At 35.2% G+C, this 26335-nt stretch overlaps 1 protein-coding gene across 1 annotated transcript in view; it reads left to right on the top strand.

Annotated features, from left to right (window-relative positions):
- LOC150090326 (uncharacterized) overlaps positions 1 to 26335 on the top strand; it is an 88029-nt gene that overhangs the window by 23680 nt on the left and 38014 nt on the right. Inside the window, exons 4-5 of the mRNA XM_090390269.1 lie at positions 9674 to 9791; positions 19631 to 19689. Of these exons, the coding sequence (XP_090246395.1) occupies positions 9674 to 9791; positions 19631 to 19689 (177 nt within the window). The remainder of the gene's footprint in view (positions 1 to 9673; positions 9792 to 19630; positions 19690 to 26335) is intronic.

Consider the following 26335-nt stretch of genomic DNA (forward strand, 5'->3'; position numbering starts at 1 on the left):
ATCTGATAACAGCATAGCTTACATTTCAGATAATCAGTAGTAAGATTACCAACTTTGCCAAAAATGGGGATTGGAAAGAGGAAGTTATTCTTGCTCCACTCTACAAAGGACACAATCATCTGACACGTTCTGTTGAGGGCTGATGACCCTCCTATGTGCGAGCAGTGTGACACTGTTTTATCTGTGAAACATATTCTATTGGACTGTACAGGTTTTGCTGCTTTTAACCATCTGACTGAGCCATATACACTCAGTCAGATTCTAACCGGCAACGTGTCAGCTTGTTTTTTTTTTCTCTTATATTTAAATGTAATTTTATACATTTTTACATATTTATATTTTTATTTTTTCCCCTTTAATGACTAATACAATAGACTCATAAATCCAGTATCTTGGGACCTGGCATATCACAAATTTTTGAAAATTGCAATTATTTTGAAGTTATAATATATATAGCTAAGTATTCAGCAGTATTTGTTATTTTTTATTTTAGATAATACAGTAGCTCTGATCCTTGTAACCTTTACAGAACAATAATTTCCAGCATTAGGCCAAAATGTTAACTCATACTGCTGGATTGACCCACTACGGGCTGGCATACTTGCTTAAGAATTAAAGGTTGCAGGTTCAAATGCACCTCCAGTATGGGACTGTTGCAACTGTCCAGTATTTTTTTTAATGAGGTATAAATAGTGTAATATGATTTCAGCAGCTAGCTTGGCTTAAACTAAATACATAGTACTGTGCTAATAAGTACTATACTATACTATATTATGAACTAGAATTGAATGTGTCTCTAAAATGAAGGATTTCATATGTTGGAAATGCATAGTAACAATGACATACAGTCTAGGAAATATACCAAAGAAATTGGTGTTTGGAAATTATTAATGGAACACAGTGCATAAATCTCATAATGCATAATGGAACACAATGCATAAGTCTAGATAGTTTTTCCTGTGCCCTTGTATGGCCTACTACCCTTTGAGAACTAGTGAAAAAGTGCCAGAATTTTGATAATTCTGGAGTTTAGAATGCTAAATTTGAAGTTTTGTTGTACAATATTGCTCCCTGCCATGGCTTTCTAGCTAGCTTAAGAAAATACATAGGAAGGCATGGAGTGTAATATGCCTTTAATTTCTTAAAGAATTACAGATTATTATTATCAGACTTATAGTGGTACTTCCTGTACCACTGTCTTTGGTTACTGTAAAGACAGCAGTACTGGTAAATTAACATGATTTACATAAAGTTAATTTTGATTACACATTATTACCCATTAATTTGATTATACTTGAATTAGTTAACAAATAGCTGTTAGCAAACATCAGATAAAGAATTAAGTTTTAAATAATTTTACATTAATTATTAATGGTGTTAATAAGATTAATAAGTAAATTAGCATTTAATAGTATTTAATAATGAAGTAATAGTATTAGCCAAATAGTGCAATGAAGCTACAGGCTTCTGATGCACAGGCAAAAAAAAAAAAAAGAAGCAAAATAATAAATTATGAACCTTAAATGAAAAATTATGCACAAAAAGTACAAAGGCCAACTATCCAGTTGGCCTTTGTATTTCTTCACACTGTCAGCTGCAACTACCTGTGGAGGCAACTTGTTCAAATAATTAGTGACTCACTGGCTGAAAGAAACCTTCCTACAGTTGTATAAACCTCTTTCCCTGTAATTTAAATTTATCGACCCTCAAAATTCCACCTTCATTCATTTTACTAACCCCTCTCACAGCCTTATAAACCTCATTCAAGTCCCCTCTGAGGTGCCTGGTTATCAAGCTCTGTAGCTCACATAATCACAGCCTTCCCTTGTATGGTTGCCCTTTTGCTGATCTCACCATGCGAGTTGCCTGTCTTTGGATCCTTTCACAAAAACCCTCTCTTTTTTCAGATGAGGTCTCCATAATTGCAAACGGTATTCCAAATGTGATTTCACACTGCCTTATAGAGTGACACTATAACCTCTATATCTCTACAGGATAATGTTTTATAAATCACTGATAGGACACCATGGGCTTTCTTGGCTGCCTCTTCACACTGCTCAGAAAACTTCATATCTGCCTGTATTATAGCTCCCAGATCCCTTTCTTCCTCTACTGTTTTTATTTCAATCCCTGCAAGTGTAATTTATTTTGGGGTTGCTGTTCCCAAGTGTGAGACCTTGCATTTTGCTGCATTCAAATATAATTGCCACTTTTCTGACCATTCTTGCAGCCTGTTCAAGTCATCCTGAAGGAGTTCTGCTTGGTACTGAGCATTAACTACTCTTACCAATCTTTGCATCATCTGCAAATTTTGACATCAAGCCTTCTATCTCATCAATGTTGTTTATGAAAATCAGAAACAACAATGGTCCAAGAATTGATCCTTGGAGGACACCACTTCTGGCTTTATACCAATCTGAAGAATATCCATTAATCACAACCCTCTGTCTTTTGCCCTGCAGCTACCCAGCAATCCATCTTAGAATTTTTCCCAACATTAATCCCAACATGTTCCAGCTTATACAGTAACCTCCTATAGAGGGACTGAGTCAAATACCTTGCTAAAATCCAAATAAACTATGTCAAAATTGTTCCCTACATCCAATTTGTGAGTAGCCTACTAAGTTAGCTAAACATTATTTTCCATTAACAAAATGTGTTCTCAAACTGCCATGTTCTGTGTTATTCAGATTGCTATATCTATCTAAATGTTCCTTTTAATCATTGCCTGTTTAATTTTCCCTACCAGTGAAGTCATCCTAACCAGTCAGTAGTTACAGACTTCACTCTTAGAACCACCTTTATGTATTGGCGATATATTGGCACTTCTCCAATTCAGAGGAATATTTCCTGAGTCCAAAGATGTCCTCATTAACTACAACTCTTAGCCCTCAAAATTACTAGGTATAGTACCTAGTAATAGCAATCACCTCCAGGAGCCTTACTTGCCTTTAGGTTCAAAAGTTTTTCTGAAAAACAGTCGTGTGTAATTTGGAAATCACTAATTTCCAAATTACACACGTGATACAAAGTGATACAAACGTTGGCAGGGTTAATGACAGTAAAGACAGTATGCTACTGCAACAGGATCTAGAAAAGTTAGGCAGATGGGCTGAGAAGTGGCAACTGAAGTTTAACATTGACAAATGTAAAGTACTGCATATGGGTAGCAGTAACCCAAGAGAAACATAGCAACTGTGTGGTACTAAGCTCAGGGAAGTGGAGAATGAAAAAGACCTGGGGGTAATTGTGCAGTCAGATATGAAGTTCTTTGAGCTGTGCAGACAGGCTGCCAGAGGAGGTCATGGAGTCTTGTCAATGATATATAGGAATTTTGCTAGCATGGATAAGGAGGTGATTATCCCTTTGTATAAGGCTGTGGTCAGGCCATACTTGAGTACTGCACACAAGTCTAGAGGCCTAATTTTAGGAAGAATGTAGAGTTGCTAGAACGAGTGCAGAGAAGGGCAACAAGATTGGTGAGAGGAACAAAGGGGTACTCTTATGAAGAAAGGCTTAAGTTCTGCAAATTGCAGTGTTTGGAGACTAGGCACCTGCGAGGTGATCTGATTGAGGTGTATAAGGCCTTGAATGGTTGGAGCAGGCTCAATGCTGATGGGATTCTTCCGTTTGCTCAGATTAAGAACCTAAGGGGCATAGATTCAAATTGAGGAAAGACAGTTGTAGAATAGATGTGCTGAAGTTTGCCTTTAGCCAGTGGGTAGTTGATTGCTGGAACAGACTTCCATCTGTTGTTGTGAAAGTTGATAGTGTAAATAAATTTAAGGCTGAACTAGACAATTATTTGGAGTGATTGGATGGGTGAAATGGAAGGTTTTTTTTTTTTTTTTGTCTGATGCTGTATAAGCTTGCTTTTTTGAATCATATGCCTCAACTAATGCTAATGTGCCATAATGTATAATCAAATTAATGGTTAATAATGTGTAATCAAAATTAACAACTTTATATGTAAATCTTATCACCATAATATACCAGTTCTGCTGTCTTTACAGTCACTGAATAAGTGGTACAGTAAGTACGACAAAACATGGCGCCTCCATAGCCAGGTGGGCAGGAGCAGCAGTGCGTAGCACAAGATTCTTGATTAGACCGGGGTTCAAGCCCGTGACCACCAAATACGGAGGATGCGGAAAGGTCACCACCGCATATCCCCTGAGCAATATGGCCTTAGTTGCTAATGCTCCTAAAAACCAAATAACAGCAACCACAAAACATCTAAGAATAATCTGCAATTCTTTAAGAAATTAAAGACAGGTTACACTCCACACAGATTTAAGTGCTCATTATTTCACCAGTTTCCAGTTCTTGATATACCTGTGCACCATGCTGCTAAAGAATATTTGAGAGTTTTGAAAAATATGATGCAAATAAGTCAGCTTTATCTTTAGATGAGAATTCAACAGAACCAGCAAGAGAACAGAAACCTTGATTACCATTTGGACATTAAGCTAGCTTTCAGATATAAGCCTGTTCAAAATCTAGTTTGGATTGATTAATAACTTGCTTCAGCTGTTGTCAGCTTCAGTGTGCTAGAAAATTAAGGTGGAAATTTGGATAAGTGCTAATTGTGATATGCTGTATTCTTATTTTTAATAGCTTTAGTACATATATTGGCAATTGATGGTTTAAATAAATGATAAGAGTTTTGGACAGAATGAGGAATAAAGGATTATCTCTGCAAGAATAATTTCACTGGTGTGATCTCAGAAAATGTTAGAATCAGTATATTCTAAAACAGTAGGCCGACCAAGGAAAAGTGGAATAGAAATTATGCATATCATACTATAGGATTGCAGTGTTAAGGGTATATGTAACAGTTATACATTAAAATAGAAGTTTTATGTCTGTACTCTGCTTGGCTGTTCACTTAGACAATATAAATTATTCACAGTTCATGCACATTGGGTAATCGAGGCCACTTGATGAGAAATCATTAGATTCGAAGCAGCTTCCCTGCAGTGTCTCAGATTTTTAAATACATAGTGTCTTTTCTGGTGATGCTATACAATTTTTAAAAAGGTAATAGTAACTTATTCAGAACTGTGGATAATGGTATTTATCTCTAAGTTTGACAAACTCAGCTTTAAAGTTAAATTCTTAGCTCTTGGTCTTCAGTGGAAGCAAAGATCTCTCCAGAAATAAAACTGAATACAGTAAAGTGTATGCATTTAATTTGATCACGCATATCATCCCATTTTGCACTCATATACCAAATGACACAAGGTTGAGAATGGTTGTAGGACAGAAGGTCCATTGGAAAAGAAACCTAGTTGTCATCTGAGGTACCACTAAGATGATTAAATTTTTTTAAAATTTAATTAAGGTAATTTTATTCACAGGCAGAAAATTCATGCCTTGTCAAGTATGACCTTAATTACTACATTAATATTGGTTATTGAAGTTTCCTTTTTAAAATACAATAGTATTGAAACCACTTTTTTTCTTTGCAAATCTTTTATATTTTTAAGAAAAGCAAGTTTTCCTTAACCTCATATGAAAAACTTTTTCTACCCTGTTAATTAAAACTTTTTCTTAAAAGCATAATACTAATGATTTGAGTTAAGAAAGTGAGAATGAAACACCTTCCAAAACAATCAGAATATTGTTTCAATCAATTCATACTGTCAGACAGGACTACAATTCCTAGCAAATCTGCTGGAGTAGACTTTTCATTGCTTAAACAAATATTGAAACAGTTTGAAAATGGAACAGTTTTCTGTTGTATTGCCCAGAGAGAGAGAGAGAGAGAGAGAGAGAGAAAGAAAAAAAAAAAAAAATAATAATAAATATATATATATATATATATATATATATATATATATATAGATATATGTTGATATATTTTTAAACTTTTTAATATTTTGTGTGTTCTGGTATGTATAGTGTTATTTGTAATGTGGCTCCTGGGGGGGGGGTTCCCTCAACTCCACAATCTGGTATGTATAGGTGTGTTTAGGGTCTAATGGCACCAGGGTTTTTTCCCATCTCCGCAATCTGGTATGTATGGTGTGAACATGTTTTATCATTATTCTGTGTCTGCACAATAATATCATAAAAAAAATATGCTGCAGTACAAAATGGATTGCATGTGCACCATTGATTTCTTAATGTAATACTGTCAACTATAGTTGAGTGTAGAAATGTCATCAAGACCTTTTAACAACAGTCATCAGGGTGAACTACTGACCTGGTAGCATTTCTCCACTAAGCTTTATACTTTGGGACTGCCAAAGTTACCTGCGAGAATTTACTGTATTTACAAATAACCACTCAGCTGTTGTGCCAAGATTGTGGCTTGTTGCTTATGTGTATTGTGTTGTGGTGATTGTTTTATTACAGTAGCATATGTACAGATGCAGTACCATTTTAATTTAAAATCTTCTCAGTATCCATTGTGCTGCAAGTGAACAATGGTTAAAAGTTGTGTGAAGAGTTTTAAATTAGAAATGAAATTGAATGTTCTAAGAGAGTAGGTTTAGGAGAGCTCCAAATTATGAAAATAGAAATGGTTAGAATAGCAGAGTTAGAAAATAGAACTCCAAATAGAAATAGTTAGAACAGCAGAAACAAAGCAAAAAAAAAAAAAAAAGTCTGTATACAATTTTAGTATTCTTTCAGGATTTTTTTTTTTAACCTGGATTAAAAGTGAAGAAATGATAAATGAAATTTACAGCAATGTGTTGTTGTCTGTGTGCTCTATTATAGGCCTACCCAGCTTTCCCACTTTCATATGTTTTTCATTCTTGCTGGTGTTATGTGTTTTAGTTGTGCCTACACATAGATAGCATACTTTACATTGAAAGTTCCATCTGCCATTTTGCTTTTTAAATTACAATTTCCAGTCCTGATATGTTTGAAATTAAAAATAGTATATTATTGGATATTATTCACAATTAAAAAAGAGAGATTTAATAATTTCATTTGAGAAACAGTGAATGGTACACTCTATTTAGAGTGCTTCTAATTTATAATCATTTTTACAGGCACCCTCTGTAGATAATTTAAGTGCTTAATTATGGAGGAGTTCAACAGTGTATATATATATATATATATATATATATATATATATATATATATATATATATATATATATATAAGGCATATATATATATATATGTATGTATGTTTTATGTATGTATGTTATATATATGTTTTATGCCTTACCTTATATATATATATATATATAAGGTAAGGCATAAAACAAATGTAAAAATAATGTAAATACACAAATAAATAAATTCATCGAACCAACAACAAAACCACCATAATAGACATTGGCTTGAAAATCGGGGACTTCGGCCAATACACCATCGGCACACAGTGAAACGTTAATGCGACTGTGCCATAAAAATAGCCATTCTTAAAACAAGTTAAGGGCAGGAAACTTTCCCTTTTCGACTCTACGACCTACACTGGAACACATCAAGTAAGTAATAGTATTGCAATATAAAAAACTTACCCGTAGGGCTTTGTGTATTCTATCACAGTTGCTGTAGAGATTATAAAGAATTAATTTAATTCATAATAAATAATACTAATTTAACTAACAGCAATTAAGAAGAATAAGATAAACATAAGTCCAAAAAAAAAAAAAATTTCAAAAAGAACCTTAGAATTTAGAATTAAATAAAATAGCAAATCTGTGATAGATGCAAACAGAAACGGGTAAGTAAAAAATGCATTACATCGAATGGGCCGTCAATCCACTCAAAGCCCCCGATGAAGTAGGGGATTGACGTCCATGTGATGTAATACAAAAATGTATAAAAATGTATAAATAATATTATATAGTTATAAAATAGTATTGATAATTTGCCTATTGCTACAGTTTTTCATCAATAATTGTTTTGACAATTTCTTTAGCAATACGCAACAAGTTGCAAAATCCTAAATGTATAGGCCACGGGAAATTAAGATAACCGAGAATAGGCTAGCTTAAAGACTAGTAATGTATTAACTATAATACCTATAGGTAAAAAACACCGGCACGGATAATGTTTAATTAGCCATCATGGCGTAAAACAATGACATTAATGATGAACAAAGACGAATTAAACCACAATAGAATGATAATACAAAAGAATAATATATATATATATATATAGTTCATAATAATTTTATTATTAAATTGGTTTTAAATATAGGCAGTCCTCAACTTACCTGACTAGAATGTGGCTATCCATTTATCATTTATGGCCATCTTGACATGCACCACTTATAGCAGTCTGACATATTTTTTTTTTTTTTTTTTAATATATGTTTTGACAAACAATGCAAGTATAGTATCAGTACAGACAAAAATAAACAAATAAAATTTTATATATATGAAAATTTTTATATATTATTGGTAGCAGCACATAGGATGAAAAAAGCCTTAGTTGGGCATGTAGCAAAGAGTGAACTACGTTTGCTACAAAATGCATTTACCTCATATTGTAAAGCAAGTCACCACAAGTTGCCTCAATATTTGTACTTGCATTTAAAATAAAAAAAAATACTCCTCCATAAGAAGTATACTCCTGTTTATTGGGAAACTAGGCACAGTTAGTGAAAGACTTGATATCCCAATTTGTGGTGAACCTGGTTTGCAATATGCTGTGTACATAACTAATGCCATTGCCAACTTGTGTACAGTAATAGTTTATAACTCTCCTATGCTTAAAGACTTTGTTCTAAAGTTACTTCAGTTTTAAGCTTTTAGCACAATTCAGCAACCCTCCTGTAGTAGAAATTTTATCACTGGATTGTGTGGTGTACTGGCTGTACCCATTCACTAGTAATGAACTGCTGACAAGCTCTGAAATAGCTGTATGAGTAATGGCATGCATTTTAAATGCATACATATATGCACATGTGCATATATGTATGCATTTAAAGAAGCAAGTTGTGGTGACTTTTCTCAGTGTAAAATTGCATTTTGTGGCAAAATTGGTTTGCCCTTTTGCCACAATACAAAAACTGAGTCTTTTACCAGCCCATGTTCAATGGGAGAAAGGCATAAGAGAGCCATATTTTATAACTCTTGTATGCCTGAAATTTTTGCTCAGAATGTATTTGGAAATGATAAGAAACTGATTACATATGCTATTTGTGTTTGTATCTGTTTTTTGTTTTTTTCCCTATGAGAAATTTGGTTTCTATTCATTATACATTTTTATAGAAATATAACCCAAGGAATATCTTTTGTGTCAAATGTCATGGCAGTAGGGAAGAATGTTGTATACATAAATGTAATGAAATAAACAGTGCCCTTTGCTTGGTAGTTCTTGTTCTTCCTTTATTGATAGTGTTATGAATACCTAACCTGATAACTAATATTTGATTTAAAAATAAATAATAATTGAGTAACTGGTATTAAACAGTCCAAAAATTTAGCATGTGCTGAATCATAAGCTTGAGAAATCTAATAAAACATAAGAAAATGTAGATTTAACACAGAGCAGTAACTTAATCAATTTATTTTAGATACGGCCAAAACATTTGAAAAAGCTATCTTACCCACATAACTCTACTGATATTACTAGTAGAGTTGGTTGGGCAAAATTTTAAATGAAAGAGGCAACTGTAAATATTTGCATTATTAATGCTATTTGATTTAATATTACAGATATTTCTAATTTTTCAAGAATAAAATTATTTCTTGTTCTTTCAGATTATTATAAGTGTAGCAACTTTTTTAAGCATTCTAAGTGCAGCTGCTGCAATTAAGGCTACTACTGTTCCTGATTGGGATGAATTCTGGATTATAGGAGTCTCTGATCCACTCATTGGTAATGTGTATTAATTAAACACAGATTTTATAATAAATGAATTTTCCTTTATTTTCTAGATGGCTGATGCCAGAAGAGTGTTTTTTTTTTTTTTTTTTTTTTTTGCTGATGCTGCATAAGCTTGCTTTCTTGCATCATATGCCTCTACTAATGCTAATGCTACAAATTCTTTGTGACTGTCAACATATTGAATTATTAAGAGCAACTAGGCTTTCAGTGCTACAGTTAATAATGGACCTTGCAGTTTTTGTGGCAGAATACAGGCTTGAACCTGCAATGCTATTGTTACTTGTGGCTATATATGCTAATAACTGGATCAAGGCCAGCCCATAGATTTCATATATAAGACTTGTATTAAATATATCGAGTTTACAGGTTTTTAATTTTTCCAAGTTTCGTTTCTGTTCTTTCCTAAATGTCTTCCTCTGTATTTTTAGATTAACACACCATATATTTCTAATTAATAGAGAACAACTATCAGTATAGAAATCCAATATTTTCTGTACTGTGTAATGGAATTAGCTCATTGGCACTAGTTTCATTCCACCAGGCTTGGTCAGCCATTAGAGGGCAAGGTAGCTGGCAGACTGTTGATTATTCTGCATGCATTAATAAATAAAAGCGACATATACTACATGTACTATGTTTTCTGCATAGATATTATGTATAGGCAACTCTCGGTTTACAAATGAGTTCCGTTCCAAGACATTGTTCGTTATGTGTATCTTGCATTCCTGAGCTTTTACGATATGTATTGTATAGTAGTAGTAGTGGCATGTGATGCAAGAAAGCAAGTGTATGAGCTTATGCAGCATCAGCCAAAAAAAATCACACCATTCTCTCCAAATGGCTGTCCAGTTCCTCCTTAAATTTATTCAACCTATCAACTTCCACAACGACAGATGGAAGTTTGTTCCAGCAATTAACCACCCGCTGGCTAAAGGCAAATTTCCGCACATCTATTCTATATCTGTCCATTCTTAATTTGAATTTATGCCCCCTTAGGTTCGTAATCTGAACAAGTGGAAGGTTCCCATCAGAATTGAGCGTGCTCAACCAATTCAAGGTTTTATACACCTCAATCAGATCACTGCACAGGTGCCTAGTCTCCAGCCACCGCAATTTGCAGAACTTAAGCCTCTCTTGGTAAGAGGATCCCTTCATTCCCCTCACCAATCTTGTTGCCTTTCTCTGTACACACTCAAGCAAATCTACATCCTTCCTAAAATGAGGCCTCCAGACCTGTACGCAGTACTCAAGGCGTGGCCTGACCATTGCCTTATACAGAGGGACAGTCACCTCCTTTTCCCTGCTAGCAAAATTCCTATATATCATTGACAAAACCCCATGACCTGCCCTGGCAGCCTGTCTGCATTGCTCAGAAAACTTCACATCTGACTGCACAATTACTCCCAAGTTCTTTTCATTTTCTACCACCTTAAGTGTAGTACCACACAGTTGGTACGTTTCTCTGGGGTTACTTCTACCCATATGCAGTACTTTGCATTTGTCAAGGTTAAACTTCAGTTGCCACTTCTTAGCCCATCTGCCCAAATTATCTAGATCCTGTTGCAGTAGCACACTGCCATTGCTGTCATTAACAACCCTGCCAACCTTTGTATCATCTGCAAACTTCGACATTAAGCCTGATATACCTTCATCAATATCATTGATATAAAACAACAGTGAACCCAACACTAAACCCTGTGAGACTCCACTAATAACATTAGTCCACGAAGAGCAGCACCCATTGATTACCACCCTCTGTCTTCTCCCACTTAACCATCCTTTTATCCATTGTAGCAACTTACCCTTAATACCATTCTGTTCCAATTTGTACAATAGTCTTCCATGCGCAACAGTGTCAAAAGCTTTCCTGAAATCCAAGTATATGATATCAAAATTATTTTTTGCATCTAGTTCTTTTGTAACCACATCATAATATCCTATCAACTTTCCCTTAACAAACCCATGCTGTGTCTGAATTATTGTGGGTGCCTCAGTAGCCAGGTGGGAAGGAGCAGCAGTGCGTAGCACATGCTTCTTGATTAGACCGGGGTTCGAGCCCGTCACCACCAAATACGGAGGACGTGGAAAGGTCAGGAAATGACCACCACATATCCCGGAGCAATATGGCCTTAGTTGCTAATGCTCCTAAAAACCAAATAACAACAATGAATTATTGCTGCAGTCTTGTCTAGATGATCTTGCAATGCATCTTTAACCAGTGACTCCATTATTTTACCCGGAACAGAAGTTAAACTAACTGGTCTGTAATCACTCGTGTCACCCTTCGATCCCCCTTTGTGAATTGGGGATACATTTGCACATCTTCAGTCCGTGGGAAACTCCCCTGAGTCCAAGGATGCTGTCATAATTATGGCTAAGGGTTTGCTTAGTTGCTTTGCCACCTCCTTTAATATAACTGGATAGATCCCATCCACCCCAGGTGCTTTTCTTATGTTTAACTTCAACAATTTCTCCTCCACTTTGCTCTCAGTTATTACAAAATCATTAAGTATCCTGCTACAATTTGATAACCTTCTGCCATTTTTAAACCTTAATAATTCCTCATGTGTGAATGTAGATGCAAAATACTGATTCAGTTTGTTTGCTATCTGAGCAGGATCATCAACGGTCGAACCATTGATGTCAAATGGACCAATCAGATTCATCCCCTTCCTTTTAGAGTTTATATAAGTAAAGAAATCCTTGCTATTTTTCTTAGCATCTTTTGCCAAGGATTTCTCGTAATCTGCCTTCGCCTGCCTAACCTCCTTTGTGACCTGATTACAAACTAGCTTATATCTTCCATCGGCTTCTGAGTCGCTTGATAATTTATATGCATCCCATGCATTTTTCTTCTCTGTTACGAGTCTCGTTAGTTCATTTGATAACCATTTAGGCCTAAACCTTGAACAATATTTTTTAATAGGTATGAAACTTTTAGTAGCGTCCACGATTAATTCCTTGAATGCTATAGCATTAGCAGTCATTTTAAATCATTAAAATCATGTACTAAACATCAAATGGTCTATACAATATGTTTTATTATAATGTATGTATGCGTTATGGCTTATCGTATACGATACGTAACTTAAAATAAAATAAGAAAAGAATAAAAAAAAAAAAACAAGATATCGTACTTGTTAATTTTAATTAAAAACATAGTTACAAAATATAAATAAAGAAAATGAGTACAGTACTAACATAATATATGTACTGTACATACATATTTATTCAACTTTTACTTGTCAATATCTTCATCAGAGTTCCAATATTTTCCACATAAGTGACACTAGGTGTAGATGAGGTAGATGGAAGGGCATCTGATAATGAAGAAACAGCTGGGTTTTTAACTTTTTTGAAATATGTTTTTATAGAAAATTGAGCAGTTAGTTTCTTTTTTTCTTCAAAAATCTCACTGTAGCATGTAGACAGTCATAAACACCTCTTTTCACTTTTGCAGTTCTTTCCTTAGTGTACCAGGTGAAATCTGTGTAAGTATCTTAGAAAAGAAGGGTATTATATTGATGGTAACCATGGGGAAGAACAGTCAGTTTCTCAGCCAAAACTGAAATAAATTATAGAAAGGTTATTGAAACATAACAAGAACCTATATTTAGGACTTCTTTATTTTGAAGAAGTATATGTTAAAGTACATAGAAATCTGCTCTTTAAAATTTTGTAAAAATATAGTATTAAGGATAATATTTAAGGTGAATAAAAGTTTATATAAAATTGGCAAATCTGCAGTGACGATTTGAAGGAAGCACCAGAAAATACTTAAGGTTAAACTTGGAATGAAGCAGGACTGCACCTTTTTTCATTTCATTCTATAATTTTCATTGGCTGTTTAATGAAAGAATGAAGTTACAAAGTTTAATGTGGGAGATGTGAAAATTGGATCATTATTGCGTGCAGATGATAGCAAACTGTTCACTATCAGCATGAAAGGCCTTCAAGAATCTCTAAACAAATTACATAAAGATTACATAAAGGCGGTAGGGAATTTGAAAAATTAATTTTACAAACACAAAAGTTGTGAAAGTCGAGAGAGAAAAAGAAAATTTGTATTGTTCAGTAAATAACCCAAAACTGGAACAAATAGAGGATAGTTGGGCTGTGTTACAGACCAAATTATTCTGAGGAGTATAACAGAAATCTCTTTAGGCAATGCAAATGGGCAGGCCAGTGCAAGGGAGACTTTACCCTGCCTTTTGTAGATTGGAAATTATGGATTGCTAGTACAATATGGAAGATGAGTTGAATAGATACTTAGATACGATCTTTACCATTGTAAGGCCATTTGAACCATGAGGAAACAGTGACGAGGAGTTAAGATTGCTGTGATTAAGTGATATAGTTATTTTGGAAAAGTCTGCGGGAAAAACTACTATAGTTTAATGAAGGTGAGGCTCCAGGATGGGAGAGGGTACATCCTGCTATGATAAAAAGGCTGCATGTGAACACATCATCCCATTGGAATCTTTTTTTTTTTTTTTTCGGTAGTTGTTGGCGCATCGGCTTCTTTGGCCATAGTGGACCTCCCAAGGTTTTTGCAGTACTCTTTGATCCAAGCCCGAGGCGGGATTCGAACCCGCGACCTTTGGTTTGCCAGGCAGGCACTTTATCCACCTGGCTAGCCCGGTCGGCATTGGAATCTTAACGAGACCATTATTAGACCCCAGGATAGTCTCCCTGGACTGGAGAAATGCTTTCATCCTTCCAATCCACAAAGGTGTTGCAAAGATGCGATGGTACGCTAAGATTGCTTGTGGCACAAAGCATATCACAGTTGGCCTGAAAGAAATTCACCAGTTTTGGTCTTTCTGAAGATTTATGGTATGAGATTAAACAAAACCTAAAGAAACTGTTCTACCATATCCAATTTACAAGTCAAGACTAAATTGACCTTCATTGTAGTTTAATTGACTACAATTGACCTTCATTATAGGAACTTTTTAGTTTTTTTTTTTTTTTTTTTTCATTTATTTTTTCAGATAAAATTCCCCAACTGCTTATCACAAGTATAATGTTTCATGATAATAGCTACAAAATATATACATTTTTTTTAACTTTTGGGAAAATCATTGCATTAATGTGTTTCAGTTGATATAAACAAAAAATAAAAAAACAGTATTTCGTATATTTTAAGTATGTGTTCATTGTCTGTGTGAAGTCAAGAGGTGAAGATTAAAGTTTTTATAAATATTGGTCTTCGAACACCATGTGGTGGATGTGCATTATGGAAAATGTAAGGCTCCTGGTCCTTATCTGCTCTCTGAAAAGATGACTGCTTTCTGGCATAGCTTCATTTTTTTTTTTTTTTTTTTTTTTGTGTGAATACTTGCATATTAACTGCAAAAGTTATAAAATGGCATTTTATGAAAACTGGTAGAACTAACCAAATGCAGTCTTTTTATATCATGTTTTTTTTAATTGTGACAGCAGTTAAAAATATACTGTTACCAAAAGTTTTTTTTTTAAGTATATTGATATATGTCAGATGAACTAATGAGGCATAATGCAGAGAAGAAAAGTGCATGGGATACATACAAATTAACACATGACACAGAAGCCTATGATAGATACAAGTTGATATGCAACCAAGTTACAAAGGAGGTTAGGCAGGCGAAGGCAGATTACGAGAAATCCTTGGCAAGGGATGCAAAGAAAAACAGCAAAGAGTTCTTTACTTATGTAAACTCTAGAAGGAAGGGGATGAATCAAATCGGTCCACTTGATATCGATGGTTCAACTGTTGATGATCCTGCTCAGGTAGCTAACAAACTAAATGAATATTTTGCATCGACATTCACACATGAGGAGTTATTCAGCGAGGGGAATGCCAGAGGTGTATTCAACTCTAGCAGTAAGCTACAGAATCTTGAAATAACTGGGAGTAAAGTGGAGGAGAAACTGTTGAAGATAAACACAAGAAAGGCACCCGGGGTGGATGGGATCTATCCAGTTATATTAAAGGAGGCAGCAAAGGAAGTAAGCAAACCCTTAGCCATAATTATGAGAGCTTCCTTGGACTCGGGGGAGGTACCCATAGACTGGAAATGTGCAAATGTGACCCCAATTCACAAAGGAGGATCAAAGGCTGACACAAGTAATTATAGACCTGTGAGCTTAACTTCTGTTCCAGGAAAATTAATGGAGGCACTGGTTAAAGAAGCACTGCAGGATCATTTAGACAAGACTTCAGTTATAGCTCAGACACAGCATGGTTTTGTTAAGGGGAAGTCTTGCCTGACCAACTTGATTGGATACTATGATGCAGTCACAAAAGAACTGGATGCAGGGAATAACTTTGATATTATATACTTGGATCTTAGAAAGGCTTTTGATACTGTTGCACATGGAAGACTGCTACACAAATTGGAGCAGTGTGACATTGGAAGCAAATTGCTGCTATGGATAAAGGGGTGGTTGAGGGGGAGAAGACAGAGAGTGGTAATCAATGGACACTGCTCATCGTGGACTGATGTTATTAGTGGAGTCCCTCAGGGCTCAGTGTTGGGTCCATTATTGTTTTCTGTATTTATAAATGATATTGATGATGGTATATCGGGCTTAATGTCGAAGTTTGCAGATGATACAAAGGTTGGCAGGGTTGTCAAGGACACTACTGACACTATGCTGCTGCAACAGGATCTGGAAAGGTTGAGCAGATGGGCTGAGAGGTGGCAAATGAAGTTTAACATTGACAAATGTAAAGTACTACACATGGGAAACAGCAACCCCAGAGCAACGTATCAACTCTGTGGTACTACACTGACAGTGGTAGAGAATGAAAGGGACTTGGGGGTAGTTGTGCAGGCAGATATGAAGTTCTCTGAGCAGTGCAGACGGGCTGCAAGAGTAGCTCATGGAGTCAATGATATACAGGAATTTTTCCAGCAGGGATAAGGAGGTGATTATTCCATTGTATAAGGCGATGGTCAGGCCACACCTAGAGTACTGTATACAGGTCTGGAGGCCTCATTTCAAGAAGGATGTAGAGCTGCTGGAACAAGTACAGAGAAGGGCAACAAGATTAGTGAATGGAACAAAGGGGTGCTCTTACGAAGAAAGGCTTAAGTTTTGCAAATTACAGTGTCTGGAGACTAGGCACCAGCGAGGTGATCTGATAGAGGTGTATAAAGCCTTGAATGGTTTAAGCATGCTCAATGCTGATGGGATTCTTCCTCTAGCTCAGAAAAATCACCTGAGAGGGCATAAATTCAAATTGAGGAAAGAGAGATGTAGGATAGACGTGCGGAAATTTGCCTTTAGCCAGCGGGTGGTTGGTTGGTGGAACAGACTTCCATCCCTTGTGGTGGAGGTTGATAGCCTAAATAAGTTTAAGGCTCAGTTGGACAGGTATTTTGAACGAACAGCGGGGTGAAGTGGAAGTGGGTTTTTTTTTTTTTTTTTTGGCTGATGCTGCATAAGCTTACTTTCTTGCATCAAATGCCTCTACTAATGCTAATGCTATCCATAAATTATGACTATTTCTATCCAAAAAAACTATGAAATGTGCAGGGTGGTGACACAATCTTATGCACATACCAAATTGATTTGTGAATACCTCCAGGCAGTATTATTGAGTAATGACATATCTAAAGAAAGCTATACTTGGTTGGTAAATCTTGGTTGTTAAATTACTGAGTATCCAGTGTTCATTGGAATATTCAGTACTTCATTATAGACTAGAGATAGCTATATCGGTGTTCTGATGAAGTATTCAAAAAAAAAATGTGTGGAAGGGAATAGACTCAGCCTCTCTTTTTATGGTAAAGCTCTGCCCAGCAGGGACATAACTCTTTCATTCTTTCCTTACCCTTTACATACTTTAAAATTTCACTAATTACAGCAGACTCTGATTTACCTGGGTCTGATTAACTGGGAAGTTGATTAACCGGGACACTTCGCAATCCCAAATTTAAAAAAAAAAAAAAAAAAATCATAAAATGCAAGTCGTAAGTAAATAAACGACAAGAAGCGGCGTTATAAATCCCCATTGGGAGATTAGTGTACCTATTATCTTGCAACTCCTGCTGTCTTCACATCCGCCGCTCAAAAAAAAAAGAGACCAAATGTTTAGTTTGTTTTAGTGCATCGCGTTAATTGTTGTGTTCCATCACACTGAAAAAGGACAAGTTTTGTTTCTTTATTATTATTATTATTGTTAGCTATATGGTACAAGGAAGCCTGAGGCTTATGCTGCACCAGCCAAAAAAATTTCTGAATTACCCTGAGAGAGAGACAGAAAGAGAGTCAGAAGTGCAAGGGAATCACCAAGAAGAAGAATGATGATATCCAACTCAGGACCCTGGGTGTGCATGTCAGGGATGTCGGAATTTTTTTTTCTTTTTCTTTTAGAATTTGTGAAAATGATGGGCAAACACAAGAATTGTGCTTTCAATTATACAAACTCTTGAAATGATTCAAAAGTTTGAAAATGGTGCATCTGTTAAATTGCTAAGGAACCATTATAATGTTGGTGACCAAACCATACACGACATTATAAAAAATAAAGGGAAGCTATTAGATTTAAAATTGACATTTTAAAAAATAAAGGGCAGCATCTTATTGGACATGCGGGTAGTGCATGGTAAGTTTTTTTCGTTTTTTTTACCTATTGTCATGCTTTTTACGAGGTTGCTGAACATTTTTCGATACAGTAAGTCCCCGACTTCATATAGCTTTGGACTTACATTATGTTATTTATATATTTTTTTATATGACTGAAGATTTCAGTGAAGGGGACACACATTTCATTATAATAATGTAAAAACCCGCAGAATTCCAGCTATCGGTATTATTGCAAATGCAATAAGATCGAGTTTACTATCCGTTTATAATTAATTGCACTAATAGAAAAGCCCAATAAATCAGAAAGTGCAAATTGTTTTTGTTTTATGGCAGTGACCTCCAGAAATGTGCTTTAGTAAAATGTGAGCTCGCGTGGAGTGATAATAGTGAGTTTTTGCCTTAACCCTGTGAAGTTCTTTACAGAAAATTTTATTTTGACTGTTATCACAGTGCTGACTAAGAGAATAAGTGAAAGCGCTACTAGTAAATCTACCAAGAAAAGGAGGTGCCTCCGTAGCCAGGTGGGAAGGAGCAGCAGTGCGTAGCACACGCTTCTTGATTATACTGGGGTTCAAGCCCGTGACCACCAAATACGGAGGATGTGGAAAGGTCAGGGAATGACCACCGCATATCCTGGAGCAATATGGCCTTAGTTGCTAATGCTCTTAAAAACCAAATAACTAACTAACTAAATAACCAAGAAAAGAAAAGTGATTGAGTTGAATCAGAAAATTAAAATAATAAGAAAGTAGGAAAATGGTCAAACATTAATAACGTGTATCGCACGGAATTCAGATTTGTCAGTGGCTGTGGTGAACACAAAAGGAGAAACACAGAAAAGTTGAATAACGTGTTTTTTTCTTCCTTTTATGTTTTCTCTTCTTATGTGCCCCTCTGGCTACTCCACCGCTGTCCCCAGATAAAGTTTTTAATTGAACTAATTAAAAATATATAACTATTTTTCTTCATTCTTCTGAAGATATTATGTGGTTTTTGTAAATGTGGCAGATCTCGGATATAGTAGCAATATTTTATTAGTCATTCCCGAGTTACGTGAAACTCGACTTGCGTAAGAAGTACTGGAGTGTATCTCTTGTGTATGTCGGGGACTTACTATATTTTTGGATTATCCGGGAATATTTTTTTACCCTCTATCCTGGAAAATCGAGAGTCTACTGTATATTGAATTTAACATATAATAATAATCTCTTTTGTTATCTTCCAGTGGTGAAACTGTCTCTTTTCTGTTTCAGAAATGTATAGACAACGTCGTTATTATTTTGCTCTGTTAAAGTTGGATTTTCAAGTAACAGTAAGTTGTTTTAATTTTTTGAAATTTATTAGATATGACTAAAAAAAAGAAAGCTGCTTCAGTATATTGAGTAGCTGAGAAGTCACTATACTCTTAAATCTCATATTCGTGCTCCACACTATAGTAACGATTTGAATGAGGATTTAAAGGTAAAGCTGTGCTGTTCTTTGTCAGGTAATGTGATTAATTATCACAGGGTGTGCATTTTGCCACTGGAAACTTTTTGCCATTTTGTGCTAGCTAGGTGAATCTAGGATCTAAGTGAATCTTTTCACTGATGAATTGGTCATGGTTTTCCAACATCCCGACACAACTACATTGATTCCTGCATAATTATTCTGTTCTTATCCTGCCTATAAACACCTTTTATGGATTGGTTTAGAATGTAGTTGTGATTTTTAAAACCTGTACTAATATCATTATTATTGAAAGTATTAAGTAATAGCTACACTATTATTTAAATTATAGTGATGTTAACCTAGCATTCTCATTTCCTCTAAGTTAATAAGAAAATACTGTATTAATAGCCATAATTTTAGATACACAAAAAAAATTGAATCTTAAAAATTAGTTATGGGGTATGAATTATTGATTGCAGAGGAATATGTGATTTCTGTAGTATGGAATTTTAACTTTATCTGGAAATAAATATCACTGGAATCATTGGATACTCTAAATCAGCGTTTCCCAACCGGGGTCCACAAGGACCCCCAGGGGTCCATAGAAGCTTTGAGGGGTCCACAAGAAAAAAATGGTATTTCAGGGGTCCATAATATGAGCTAAGGGGTTCATGAAAAAATATTATAAATAAAATAATTTGTTAAATAAAAATAAATAATAAAATAAACTAATGTCATAGAAAAGTCCAGAAATTCGCAGTTAGAAGCTACTCGTATTTTCTGGAACCTTCTTCAGTTTACGCAAAAAAAATTTCTTTCCATAGAAAATTCTCGAAGAAGAAAACATTATTTAAGCACCGACTAATCTAGAAAGAGTCAGTCAGTCAGAGGCAGTCATTTCATTCTATAGTAACTAATCGGCATCATCGTGGTGAAATCTATGTGTGTTATTGAACGTTATTGTTCTAGTGAACTATATTTCCATTAGGCACTACAAGCATTTCCAACATTAAATATTTGAGGTTAATAATATTATTATTGTTTTCAGATTACCCATGGCTCATGCAAAGAAGAAAACAAGACACTATTTGACTGAATATCTGTCGTATGGTTTTATTGAATCACCAGAGAATATCACAAAACCAATGTGTCTTATATGTATGACTGTGCTGTCTAATGATAGCATGAAGCCAAGTAAGCTTCGTCACGATTTGGAGACAAGGCATAGTGAAAAGAAAAATAAATCAGTGGAGTATTTCTGAAGACTACGAGACAATTTTCAAGGAAGAAACAAATTGGATCAGATTTTTAGTAAACAAGCAAGCAATAAAGGTAGCGGTTTATTAGCATCATATGAAATCAGCAAAATAATAGCAAAATCTGGAAAGCCACATAGCATTGGTGAAACTGTCATCTTGCCTTTGATATCAGTTGTAATTTCAACAATGTAAAACAAAAATGCATGTGAAATTACCGATAACCTTCCTTTGAACAATAACACAATATCCAGACACATTGATGAAATGTCTGAAGATGTAGAAAATCAACTTATTTCTCAATTACAAGTGAAACAGTTTGCAATGCAACTCGATGAATCAACTTTGATGGGCAATGAAGCACTTTTATTGGCATATGTAAGATGTATGGATGATAATCAACTCAGAGAGGAAATACTCCTCAAAACAGTCCAGTCTTATTTTAGAGAAAAAAATATTCCACTCGAAAATTTAATGGCTTGTGCTACTGATGGCGCTCCTTCCATGGTCAGTAGGTACAGAGGGTTTAACACTCATTTAAAAAATGCATTGCCAAAAGTATTTTGCATACACTGCGTGATTCACTGCCAACATCTGGTGGTGAAGAGATTTGAGTGGACGTCTTCATGAAGCCTAAACTCTTGTTTAGGCTTCATCTCTTTCGCAAATTTTGTGATGAAAATGAAGAAGGATTTGACCGTCTTGTACTGCATACAGAGGTGCGATGGTTATCTAAAGGCAATTGTCTTCGTTGCTTCGTCGTTCTTTGGGACAGTATTGTATCATTTCTAAACTAAAAGGAGATTGGAAAACAGTTGATTGCCTTGAAAACAGACATATTTTACCTCTCAGATGTGTTTAAAAACTGAATTATCTTAATAAGCTGCAGCAAGGACATAATTGTGACTTAATATCTAGCAAAGAAGCCATTAATGCATTCCTAGGAAAACTCAAATTGTACAGTCTTAATATCTCACGCCGTGCATTTGACCAGTTTCCAAACCTTGCTTCAGTTAGCAGTGATGATTGTGTTGTGTATGTTGATCATTTAAAAAAAAATTTATGAAGACATGCAAGTTTGGTTCAAGGACCTACTAGAACTGAACATCCCAGATTGGGTGCTGATTCCATTGAGGTAAGTGTTGCTGATGTTGAAATTTATTTACAAGAGGAACTTGTTGAATTGTGGTCTGATGAGACAGTCCGAAGTCTATTCAAAAAAGGAAAGCATGATGTATGGAAGAATAGTGACATTGCATGTAAATATCCACTTTTATGGGAGAAAGCTAAAATGTATGTCATTGTTTTCCCATCATCTTATCTTGTGGAATCTGGCTTTAGTCGTGTAACACAGTTGTTAACAAAAAATTGTAATCGATTTGATATAGTAAAAAGAGGTGATCTTCATTCGACTCTCACAAAATTGGAGTCAGATATTAAAATGCTAATATCAAAACATCAGCCACAAGGATCTCATTAGTAGGGCCTATTTAATGCGATCCTCTATGTTGTTTGAAATAGTATTTAAAAAAAATTTTTTTTTCTAATTCTGTCATTACAAGTAAAAATATGTTTGTTTTATCAATTAAAATTTTCAAAATTTGTAATTTACATTTTTTATATTATATTGGAATTGTTTAATTATTAGCTTTTACTAACCTACAAATAAATATTTCATTTAGGAATATTACATATGTGTATATGGGGGTTCACATACGTAAAGTTAGGACTCAGGGGGTCCACAAGCAAAAAAAGGTTGGGAACCCTTGCTCTAAATAATATCAGTAAGCCAATCAATATCAGTTAATAACAAATTCACAGCAATAATGCAGTGTCCGCCACTATATTCCAGTACTGAATATGGACATGGTATTGACACATTCACAGTAGACAATGATACATCTGTTGTAATTAGTTTAGTGGCAGTTGAGGCAAGGAAGCAAACTTATACAGCATCAGCCACAAAAAAAAAAAAAAAAAAAAACCCTGCTCACATCAATTTCTCCATTTTCTCTAATAATTTGTGTAATCTTTTCTTAACCCCAGAACGCAACCGATAAACAAAGACGAATTTTCAGTTGTAAAATTTTAAGAGTGAAAACAAAAATAAATAAATAATAGTTTTTATGGGGAATAAATATGATATATAAAGACTTTAAACATGGCAAATATGTACCTATCTGGAGCTGTTTTGCATTGTCACACTGAAGGGTAGCATTTTGCTTGAGGCTGCTAGCCACATATTAGCTTCTTGAAACATTCACAGTAAATGTTACAATTATTAGTATTACTGGCAAATGATGTAAGAAAGCAAGCTTATACAGCATCAGCAAAAAAAAAAAAAAAAAAAAAAATCACCTGTCCATTTGTTCCAGTAGTCTCCAGATGCTACAATTTGCAGAACTTAAGTCTTTCTTGGTAAGAGCACCTCCTTGTTCCCATAATGAGGATTATGGGAACATCTTGAATGCTGCACCTGTGTGCAGCATTCAAGATGTGGCCTGACCATTGCCTTTTACAGTGGGATAATCACCTTATCCCTGTTACCAAAATTCCTGTATAAAATTGACAAAACCACATGAACACTCCTGGCAGCCTGTCTGCATTCCTCAGAAAACTTCATATCTGACTGCACACTTACCTTCAGGTCTTTTTCGTTTTCCACTATTCTGGGGTTACTGCTACCTGTATGCAGTATTTTGCATTTGTCAATGTTAAACTTCAGTATACATTTCTCAGGACACTGCAGCTTTTCTAGATCCTGTTGCAATAGCATGTCATCATTCCTGTCATTATCCACCCTGCCAACCTTTGTATCATCTGCAAACTTGGACATCAGTTTCATTGATAAATATAGAAAACAACAATGGGCCTAACACCAAAACCTGGGGGACTCCACTAATAACATTAATCGCCGAAGAGGTAGTATCCATTGATAATCACTGTCTTCTCCCACTCAATCATCCATTTATCCATAACAGCAATTTGCCCTTAATGCCACAGTGCTCCATTTGTACAGCAGTCCTTTGTGTGCAGCATTATCAAAACCTTTCCTTAAATCCAAGTATATGATATTAAACTTTTTTTTTTTTTGCATCCAGTTCCTTTGTTACTGCATTATAGTATCCAATCAAATTGGTCAGACAAGATCGCCCCTTGACAACCCCATGCTGTAACTGAAGTATAACTGCACTCCTCTTTAGATGGTCCTGCATTACTTCTTTAACAATTGACTCCATTATTTTTCCTGGAACAGAAGTTAAGCTAATTCATCTGTAATTACTCCTGTCACTCTTTAATACTTTTATGAATTTGTTGACACATTCACACATTTCCAGTCCATAGTTATCACTCCTGAATCCAAAGACACTGTCATAATTATCACCAAGGGTTTTCTTACCCCCTTTGCTGCCTCTGTTAGTACAACTGGATATATACCATCCATCCCACGTGTCTTTTTTATATTTCGCTTCAACAATTTCTCTTCCACTTTCTTCTCAGTTATCACAGTATCATTTATTTCCCTGTTAGAATTTGAAAAACTTTTGACATTCCATTCCCTAAAGGATTCCTCATACATGATTGTAGATGCAAACTACCTATTCAGTTTGTCAACAACCTGAGCAGGATCATCAACCTTTAAGCCATTAATATCAAGTGGGCCAATATGATTCAGCCCCTTCCTTTTATTGTTCGCAGAAGTAAAAGAAGTCTGCTGCCTTTATTTGCATTCTTTGCCAGAACATCTTGTAATCTGCCTTATTTTGCCTGGTCTCCTTTGTGACGTCATTACAGACTAGTTTATATCTATTGTAGCCTTCTGTATCACCTGATAATTTATATGTATTCCATGCATTTTTCTTCTTTTCCATGAGTCTCATAAGTTCTTCTGGCATCCATTTAGGTCTAAGCCTTGAACAGTATTTCTTAGTTGGTATAAACAGCCTAGTATCTTTTGTGATTATTTCCCTGAATGCTTCCCATTTAGAATTTGCTCTTGGTATCATCAGTTGGTTTGAAAGCAAAAGCTCTTTCATTTACTTGTGATGGTGGTTGAGTAACTGCACTCCTCCCTAGATGGTCCTACATTACTTCTCTAACAAGTGTAAAACTTAAATAATTTACTTAAGTAAATCTCACATCAGTTACTGCCACGTAGTGATTCTTTTGTCTGCAGATTTTTAATGCATGAAGAATCACTGTTGATAATCAGATAAAATGTATTGCTCTTTCTAACATGCTACTGTAGAAAACAATCATCTAATAAATCCACAAAATTCTTGCTAGTGTGTGAGTGACCAACCCACAAGTTTCAGTCAATATCTGGAAAGTTAAAATCCCTCATTATAAGACATTCTCATGTACTTGTCCACTTTATATTTCTGTATAGTTGTTCATTATACTCATATGAGTTATAAGGCTTATAACACTCCTACTCTCATTTTCCCAGTGCTTATTTTACACCAAACTGACCCTACATTGCACTTGTCACTCATATGAACTAGATGAATTGCTTTAGATTTAATACAGTTATTAACTAAGAGCATAACCCCACTTCCTGTCCTGTCTGTTCTTCCTGTAGACATTGTACTTGCATATTCAAATAAATTCTTCATCCATTATATCTGAGTGATAGCATGTCTAATATCTGTACAATGTCCACATCTGATGACTTAACTAGTACTTCAAATTTATTTACTATGCTCCTAACTTTAGTGGACATGCAAATATACATGCACTTGTTCTTACTCTTAGTTATCCTAGCACAGCTCATGTATTTGCATGTTCCATGAGGATTCTCAGCAGGCCTTGAAATCACTGACACCTTACTTTCCAGGCTGCTGCATATTTCAATAGAAGCAGTGCAAGAATCACTTTCACTCTCCCTACAGCTGTTGTTAATCTTTTAGTCTTTGTACCTCAGTGCATATGTCAGATGAAACTGATTTAACATTACACAGGCCACTCATGTCAGCCTAGTGCATTGCCTTGGATTCTGTGTGCTTTTAAACAAAGAGCATCACCCTTCCTTTCTGGCCTGTCTATCCTTGCTGTATAAATTGTACTTACTGTATTCAAATTCTGCATCCATTTATGCCTGAGTGACACCATTTTACAACATCCCTACAATCTCTGCATTTTGTGAATTAACCAGTACTTCAATTCCATCAAATTTATATACTATACCCCCCATCATTAGTGTATGTACAAGTATACATGCAAGTAGACATGTGGTTGCCAATCTCCCACTTTGTAGATGAGCTGTGAAGC

The sequence above is a fragment of the Mastigoproctus giganteus genome, chromosome 2, assembly GCF_048544385.1.
Source record: "Mastigoproctus giganteus isolate SK-2022 chromosome 2, ASM4854438v1, whole genome shotgun sequence".
NCBI classification, from domain to species: domain Eukaryota; kingdom Metazoa; phylum Arthropoda; class Arachnida; order Uropygi; family Thelyphonidae; genus Mastigoproctus; species Mastigoproctus giganteus.